Source organism: Lactuca serriola, chromosome 9 (genome assembly GCF_051521515.1).
Source record: "Lactuca serriola cultivar US96UC23 chromosome 9, Lser_US96UC23_V15, whole genome shotgun sequence".
Classification (NCBI taxonomy): domain Eukaryota; kingdom Viridiplantae; phylum Streptophyta; class Magnoliopsida; order Asterales; family Asteraceae; genus Lactuca; species Lactuca serriola.
The window spans coordinates 87,082,950-87,092,544 of NC_136416.1; the positions used below are offsets into that span (position 1 = coordinate 87,082,950).

General features: G+C 33.1%; 1 protein-coding gene across 1 annotated transcript; it reads right to left on the reverse strand.

The window, feature by feature from the left end:
- Positions 1-1,619: 1,619 nt before the first annotated feature.
- LOC145075918 (uncharacterized) lies at positions 1,620-1,979 on the reverse strand. The gene has a single exon (XM_079021986.1). It carries the CDS (start codon positions 1,977-1,979, stop codon positions 1,620-1,622), a length of 360 nt encoding a protein of 119 aa, XP_078878112.1.
- Between the last annotated feature and the right edge of the window lie 7,616 nt (positions 1,980-9,595).

The following is a 9,595-nucleotide window of genomic DNA, read 5'->3' on the forward strand; positions in this document are numbered from 1 at the left end:
TACCATAATTATTACATTGAATGTCACATTTTGCAGTAGACTTATTTGCACACAATACCAAATTGTAGTTGTTTAGTGCATTGTTAATGATATTTTTGTTTAGTAGAATGTCCCTAGTGGCTTTACTTGCAGCAAATATAATCTGATGCAAGTACGTAATATATATATATATATTAGAATAAATAATCTTTTTTTTGAAATGGCAAATATATAACTTCTCACGAACCAGCTAGCAAGAAGCTGGAGGAGACGAACAACAGATTACAAGGAAAAAACACAACATTACATGGAACAAAATGGAGAGTGTATCCAATACTCCCACTTACAACTACCTAATTTACCCCTGTATTTTAGCCACAAAAAGACTAATGACTTTATATTATCCCCTATTTTTCTTGGCTGTGTGAAGAGATGTTGAAATATCCTCTCATTCCTATGTTTCCATAGGCACCATAACAGCCCATAACAGATGATGGTGAACCGTTTTTTCTTTTTTGGGCAGTGTCCCCAAGATGCAACAAAAGTTAAGAGGTCATCCAAGCTTTGAAACACGGTATGCTGCTGTATTCCACACCAGTTAAGAATTGAACATGTAATCATACGGGCAAATGGGCATCCAACTAAGATATGGTCAACACAATCAACCCCATCAATACATGTGCTACATGCAATTGTGTCAATCTCAACTCCTCTTGTCCTCAAGGCAGTGGCATAAGGGATCTTTTTCTAGATTGCTTTCCATAAGAAACATAAAACTTTCACTGGGATTTGTTTTAGCCACTGTAGTTGTATAAAGTTTGGGGAGATAGGGGTATGGGGGTCAATTATATTCCGCATTGCACTAACCGTGTAACTTCCATTTGGTTGTATGATGCATCTCCAATTATCCTGACCCGGTACAAGGGTAATATTGTCCAGATCTTGTTCAAGTTATAAAATGTCATGCTCAACGTTATTAGCAATAGGACATGATGCCCAATTCCATACCCAATCTCCATCAAAAGTACGATCAGCTACAGTACACCTTTTTCTAGACTCAAGATCATATAGTGTAGGATATTTGTCTTTTAGGGGACATGTACCTATCCATGTGTCAAGCCAGAATAAAGTGTTTTCACCTGACTTTACCTCCTGCTTAAAAATATCATTTAGACCAACTCCATGTTTTTGCAAATCTTTTCTTGCATTTGCTATGTTTTTCCAAACTCCGGTTATGGTATTGTTGCAGAGGTATCCACTCGACTTGCTGTATAGGTTATGTATTCCTAAAATGACTCAGCTCCATAATCTTGGTGGATCAGCCTTCAATCGCCACCACCATTTAACAACTAACCCCAAATTTAATGCTTTAATTGATCCGACCCCGAGTCCACCAGATTCCTTGGGTGCGATTACCTTCTCCCACGCAACCCAATGTATCTTTCTTTTGTCTTCGTTACCGCCCCACAAAAACCTTCGTCGAATCTTCTCAAGAGTTTCCACTACACTTGTTGGAGTCTTAAAAAGGGACATGAAATAAGTCGGTAGGTTTCCTAATACCGACTTGATCAATGTTAGTCTACCACCAAATGACAACATTTTTGATTTCCACATAGACAGTTTAGATTGAAACTTCTCAATTATCGGTCTTCAATTTTTGCAAGGTTCACATTAGCACCAACCGGTACCCCACGATAATTGAATGGTAGGGTACCCGACACACAGCCAAGTATGTTCGCCCAATTTGTTGATTCAAGTTCACTTACGCCAATGCCAAATACCTTCGATTTATGGCAATTTACCTTGAGGCCGGAAGTCACTTGGAAACACTGTAGAATACAGGCAAGGTTTTTAAGGTTGGATTGTGACCACTCCCCGACAAACAGCGCGTCATCTATGTAAAATAAGTGTGATATAGTCAGTCCACCATAAGGTATGTCAATACCCTTGAAGATTCGTTGATCTCTAGCTGCCTCCAAAGCTACATTTAGACCCTCCATTGCAATTATAAAGAGAAACGGGGACAGTGGATCCCCTTGACGTACCCCTTTTGAGATTGAAAATTATTTTGTGGGTGAGCCGTTGACCAACACCGAGGCTCATGATGATTGAAGGAAACCCTTAATCCATGAACGCCACTTTGACCCAAAACCCATATGGGAAAGAGTAGAATCAAGGTATTCCCAATTAATTGAGTCGAATGCCTTATCAAAGTCGACTTTAAAGAGAAGGATCTTCTTTTTGATCTTTTTTGCCCAGGAGCATAATTCGTTAATCACCAATGGACCGTCGAGTATGTTACGACCCTCGATGTATGCGGATTGAACATCACCAATAACACTTCCAATTACTGATTTGATCCTTGTAGCTAGAAGCTTGGAAATTATTTTATAGATGGTACCGATCAGGCTGATCGGGCGGTAGTCGGCGAGAGAAACAGGGTCTTTAATTTTTGGAACAAGTGTAATGAATGACGAGTTACACCCGCGAGAGAGAGTTCCATGCTGGTCGAAGTGTTCCACCAGCTGCATGATGTCATCTTTTATAGTATTCCAGAAAGTTTTTAAGAACTTGAATGTAAATCCGTCGAGCCCCGGGGCTTTCTCACTGCCACAAGCCCATACAGCAGCTTTTACTTCTTCAATGGTGAATGGGGCTTCTAGTCGGATGGCATCCATCATTGATATGGACTTGAACTAGGGGAAAATAAGTTTGGGGCGCGAAATGAAATAATAAGATGGAAATTAGAGACAAGGAAAGAGGAAGAACGGGAGTCAATTACCATAAAGATGAATATTGCTAATATTGAGAAAGAGTCTGAATCTCGCAACTTAACCTCATATGAGTTATAATCTCGGGCATGTGGTCTTCAAAGGTTACAAGAAATTGAAAAGATGATGACTCTCGACCTAAAACAAAAGGCACACATCAAATGGTCGATTGATGGTGACGAAAACTCTCAGTTTTTCCATGGATACATAAATGGTCAAAATAGAAGGAACCAGATAAATAAATGGGCTCATGGTAAACGGCAGGTGGACCGCAAAGGTGGCTGAGGTCAAAGGTGAAGTATTTGGAATAAATAATCATTATTTTTATTTCACAGAATATATGTTATAAATTAATTTGCCATGTCATTTTAATTTATTTTGATGATACTACCGAATATATTTTATTATAAATTTCCATATAATAGCATTCTTGTTAGGTCAAAAGTTAGATAATTTATTATAGCCAAATTAAATAGTCACAAAAACATTCTCACCGAAAAAATCGTTTACAACCTAAAAGGAAAAAAAACAAAGTAGGATAACTAGCATTACATATTCAAAAACAAAATCATCTAGAAAAAAAATGAAAAATATAGCTATATATTTGAAAGAACACTAAACCATGATGCTCAATGTTTTCTATACTCATTTATCATCTTCATCTTCTTCTTGATTTTTTTTATCAAAGTGTTCCAATAAGATTGTTAAAGTGTTGTAAATGAGATGATCTTTAGAAATTGACTGAGAGAGATAAATATGTGCGTTGATTCGGTGGTAGGATGGATCAAAATCTTTTACCTTGCTCAACATCACAATTTTTTCTTCAATTTCATCCATGTACTCGTTAAATAGTTCCAAAGCATATTGTTTTTGGTTTACATCTCTTTGAAGGTCTGTATGCAATGACTAAAGGATATATATCTTTGTAGTGTAATTTACTTTATCGATAACAAAATAAACCATTTGAAATATGACTTTGGGGTCGATATGTTTCAAGATGATGAAAATAGGGTTGTTAGTTTTTGGTTTATGATATGATGAAAATATATTTGCTTCTTTTCGGTCATAATGAATTACTTTATATTTGAATAAGTTCGTTGATATAGTATGTAATCATTATCTAAAAAGACTTATATGCTATCTTTTGAGTTTCTAATGCATATCAAAAATTAATTGAAATGTTTACACTGAAATAATATAATCATTTATTGCCTACAAATCTATATCATATGTATTGATAAGTTCCTACAATCCATTTGTCTATGTGTTAACCATTTTCTATTTAAAACTAATATTGTTGAACCATTTTCGAGAAATATAACTTAAATATATACATTTTCAAAGTCATCGAATAGTCAGATTACGTATCATCATTATGATATCAATTCTCACACATGATTAGTCCATTTGTAGTATATGTAACTGAACATAGAATCAAGAAACTTATAAGATACACATAAGTCATATTTATTAATATCAACACTCCATTTAGGCTATAAAAGACTATCCTATTGTCCATTACTCATGATAAAATATTATATTAGATATCCATATCTAAAATCATTTATTATAACTCTATCGTTTTAGAAGATCTTCAAGGTGAGGTATCATTCAGACAAGAAGAAGAAGCACATAGCAAATATTGAGATTTTTATGCACAACCTTGAAGATATATCTTAATAATGTCCTCAACGAAGAAGGTTATACATATTCCTTCTAGTGAAGAACAAATTTCATTGAATCTAAGTTATTCAAATGAAATAATCATTTGATCCCATAAGATCTCATTTCATAACATTTATTCATATTTATCAAATTTCTCCTTTCATTTTCATTTATACCTAAGTTGCCTTTTGTTTTTCACTACTACTACAATAACATTTAATCATCTTCATCAGTTACTTTCTATTTTATTATGTTGACCACAATTCCAGTTTAGGAAGAATCATGTAAGATTATCCATTGAGATTTTTATGCACAACCTTGAAGATATATCTTAATAATGTCTTCAACGAAGAAGGTTATACATATTCCTTCTAGTGAAGAAAAAATTTCATTGAATCTAAGTTATTCAAATGAAATAATCATTTGATCATCTGATAAGATCTCATTTCATAACATTTATTCATATTTATCAAATTTCTCCTTTCATTTTCATTTATACCTAAGTTGCCTTTTGTTTTGCATTGCTACTACAATAACATTTAATCATCTTCATCAATTACTTTCTATTTTACCATGTTGACAACAATTCTAGTTTAGGAAGAATCATCTAAGATTATCCATTGAAGAACAATTTACATTGAATCTAATAAATAACAGTTTTGTTTTCATCAACTCATGAGATCTCATTTCATAACCTCATTTTGTTAACTGTGTTTTGTTCTATCTTGAATCATCAAGCAATGTCTAATTAATAATAAACATTACAACCTCATCTTCTTCCACATATTGTGTCAATGATGTCAACAACCGAACATTCTCATCTTCATCATGTTTCCTAGATATGTAGTAAACTATTATGATATTTGATAATGTTGATCACAATTCAGTTTATGGGGAATAATTTAGTATTTATCATCAAGTAGTCTATTTTTTTGCTATTGTAAGAACATCTATTGATGTTCACTTTTATCCTGGAGGAACATAATAGCAAGGTGTTTAGTCTCTTATGTTTTATTAATATTGCAATTCAGAACTTTTATCTACTAATGAATACTAATGTTACATGTTGTTTAGATGTATTTGTTTTTAAAAGGCCAAATTAAGAATTCTAAGGCTATCTAATCCTAATTATGTGCAACCCCTATGGCATTCACTTAACAATTTTACAATGTTAATATTGTCACACCCCAAAACCAGAATGGCGAAAATGTTATGGGGTGGAGGACGTCATGTACAGTATCACAACACAGAATAATAGTAAACAAGCAACAACATCATCCATTGCATTAATAATATAATTTTTATACAAGTGTTTTCTGTGAGGCTTATAAGACACTCAAAATGTAAATCAAAATAAGAGATGAGTCTTGAACGAACTCCATCCTCTCAAAACCGGGTCGACTGTACCTGTCTACCGATAACCTGAGAATACATGTTATTTTGAAATAGTTTTTCAGCATAAAATCTGGTGAGTTCATAAGTATTTAGTGTCATTGTTTGTATGAAAATGTTTGTAAATGTTTAATGTATAAGTTTGTAAACGTTTGTAATACATGTTAGTATAAGTTTGAATAAGTAATTGTATCTCCTAGAAAATCATATATTTTCTACTAAAAGTAGCCTTATACCAAGGCATCAAAGTTCTGTATGTTTGTTTGTTATAAAAGCGAGTATTCCTCCCAAAGGTGACTATCATTTAATAAAACATAGTTTTTACATTACTGATTATGTGAAATGCTTACAAAGTAGATGTAATGGGGAAAATAATGAAGTATTGTAGTATTATGATATAGTAACTACTGCTATACTAATTTCCTTAAACCAATTGTGAATTAAGCTATAATGTGATATAATTGTAACCGTACTAATTGACTAGGAAAATCACGACGCTGCAATACGTCGAACAGTAATGACATTTGTCACCCGAAGATCTACAGATCCCACTGTAGTTAGCAGTAAGGTGTAGGATTGTCAATCCAATATAGATCTATACACAAATTCACGCTCTCCTTCCAGGAGATTCTGGATATAAATCGAGCCATGGCAGGTGATGCCATGCCCCGAAACAGTGGTTCGCATTTATGTTATAGTATGTATGTATTGTATGTACTAGTGTAGAGTGTGTCCTCCCTGATTCTCATCATAGTATGTTCTTCAGTATAGTATTTAGTGTGTATGATTAGTATATAATAGTGTATGTTCTCTCTTTCTAGTGTGTAGTATGTTCTCTCTGACTCTCATTATAGTATAGTTGTATAGATTCTCATAATAGTAAGTATTGACTCATGAATGAACTGACTCATTGTATGCTTCATTGAACTAGAAGTACTGAATAGTATTATCCTAAACTATGCCTATTATAGTTTACTAGTAGAACCGTTTGAATGACTGAATGTATTGAACTGAAATAAAAGCTTTTATGTCTTATACATATATACATAATATATAACTAGGATCAAACGACACTCGGACAAACAACCGGGTACTCTAAGTCCACAACCAAAAGAGGAACAAAAAATAAAGTGGTTCATCATTCCTAAGTCCTTCAAACCTTACTTATATAACTATATATGTATTAGACATGATTTTGACAATATATGTACAAGTTTAAAAAGAAGTTTTTGTAAAATCTTTTGATGAGTTTAAAAAAAATATTGATGACTTGATGTCACTTTATAAAACGATCTAAAAGCAGTTTGGCATATAGAAACAAGTTTGGTAAAGAGTTTAACATGTAAAACAAGTTTGGTAAACAGTTGAAGTAGTTTGTTTGATAAAACAGTTGAAGTAGTTTGTTTGATAAAACAATTGAAAGTATAGTAAATCTATTTGCTTGATAGTTATTAATCACATGTGATTGATATAATAACTATAATGTTTCAACTTCTATTCCCCCCCCCCCCCATAAAAGCATTTAAAATCATTTAAAAGGTTGATTAAGGGATATGAACTCACCTGCCGTGAGTGGATTGGATGAAAGTGTTGGATAAGGTGCTAGGTGTCAAGTGAAGACTTGAACACACACACCGATCCTTTTTAACATATAAAGACACATATATGTATCTAATTAGTGATTATAACACTAATTAAACAAGTAAAGACACCCTAGAACATGGAAAACACTTTGATTCAAGTGTTATAAGGTTATAGGGTTGCATCTAAGGGTTGTATGGGTGTACAATTGAGTTTACGGCCCAAGGACCAACTCTCATGGAGTTTACGGTCCTAGTGAGTTTACGGCCATAAACCCATGGTGACTTGTGCCAAATAGATGTTTAAGGTCCTTGGCTCAAAGGGAAGGTGTTCTAGGTCAAGTTCCAAGCCTTAGGAAGGAATTTAGGGCATCTTTGCACCCAATATTAGAGTTTACGGCCAAGGGAGATTGCCTTGGCCGTAAACTCCCTTGGTTGTTTGATTCTTGATGTTTTCAAGTCCCTAACTCATTATACTAACTTATAAACATGCAAAGGGGTTAAGGACTTACAGATTGAAGGCTAAAAAGGGGAGTTTCCGGCCCAAAACACACAAGTGTTCTTGGTGTTCTTGAGGATCATGAAGATCTAGAACAAAGATGAAATTTGTGGGTGGATTCAAAGATGAATCAAGTAGAAATGATGTAACAACTCAAAGAATGGAAGGATTTCACTTACACTTGTGAAGATTGGAAGAAAACTTGCAAATCCTTGGGAGACAATTCCGAATTCTCTAGCTAGAAGTGTGAAGAATGAGAGGAAAATAACTAAGGGCTATATATACCAAGGGGTTCACGGCCACTTGGAGTTTACGGCCGTAAACCCAAGTGCCTGGCCGTGAACTCCTCTTTTGATGGTCAAATGCTTGTTTGACAGGTTACAAGTTCAACCGACACACTCATTCACTTAATCCTTTGATGTATTAAAGCTCAGAACGCTTAAACGGACACCAAAAGTGCTAAAAGTTAGCATAAGTAAGTTTGACTAGATTGAAATGTAGGGTTTGTATAAAATAGAAATTTCGGGTTGTCACAAATATAGACTTCACAAAACACATAACAAAACAACACATAAAGGCAAATAAGGCATATCTACAAATAAGACTATTCTACCATGCAATTCTTGAATAAATCCTTAGATTACAATTTAACATACATATGTATTAAATGCATAAATAGCATGCACAACAATATTAATATATTGACGATCACTTTCCTTTCTGAGTTTTGGCTGACTATGCGCATCACATCTTAATCTTTTGTAAACTTAAGTCAAGTCGGGAACAATGTTCTCAGTCTCAAACAAGAATCAGACAAGAACATGTCAATATGATATATGCAGAGATAGTCATTGAAACAAAGAAAACAATACAAATATAAGTAGCTTAATCGGAGTTCGTACTATAAAGTCATGAATATTCAAAAGTGGGTCCTTTTCATATTTATCACAAAATAGTCTACTACGGAGCTTAAAAATATGAATTCTTTGGAATGTGATATGTCAATGGATACTTATTGTTATATAGAAAAAACAGTTCAAACGGAATTCTCGTAAAAAAAAGGTGTGCACCAAATAATTTGGAAGTGCGAATACCCATATCATATTTTTTTTTCAATTAATAATTAAGGACATGATTTACAAGATGTGTAGATCATCATTTGCAAAGAAATCCTCAATCAAACAAGATTTGAATTATATCATTGTATTTATTTTGAATCTTATTGACTTAGAGTGTGTTTGACTATTCGTCTAAAAATGACTTTTTAACTTATTGACTTTTTTGAAAAGTCAATAAGTTAAAAAAATTGTTTGTGTATAGAAAAAGATCTTTTAAAACAACTTTTTGTTTAGTCTTTCTAACTTCTTAAAACAACTTATGATTTATTAGGTTTACAAAATAGATAAAAGCCAAAATTAAGCCAAATACTTTTTAACTTATTGACATATTGACTTTTACAACTATAAAAGCTAATCCAAACATTTTTTAATTTTTTTTCCTTCCTCATAAGTCAATAAATCTTTTAGGGTAAAAGTCATTTTTAACTTCAAAATAAAATCCCAAACATCTCCTGCCTCTACTTTTTTAACATGTCAATTCAAATTTATGTTTATACCAGTTTCGAATCTGTTGTCTACAAATAATGGAATCAATTTTATTGTTAATCATTTATAGGTTTCGAGATTAATTAATTAACATCCAAACAATTA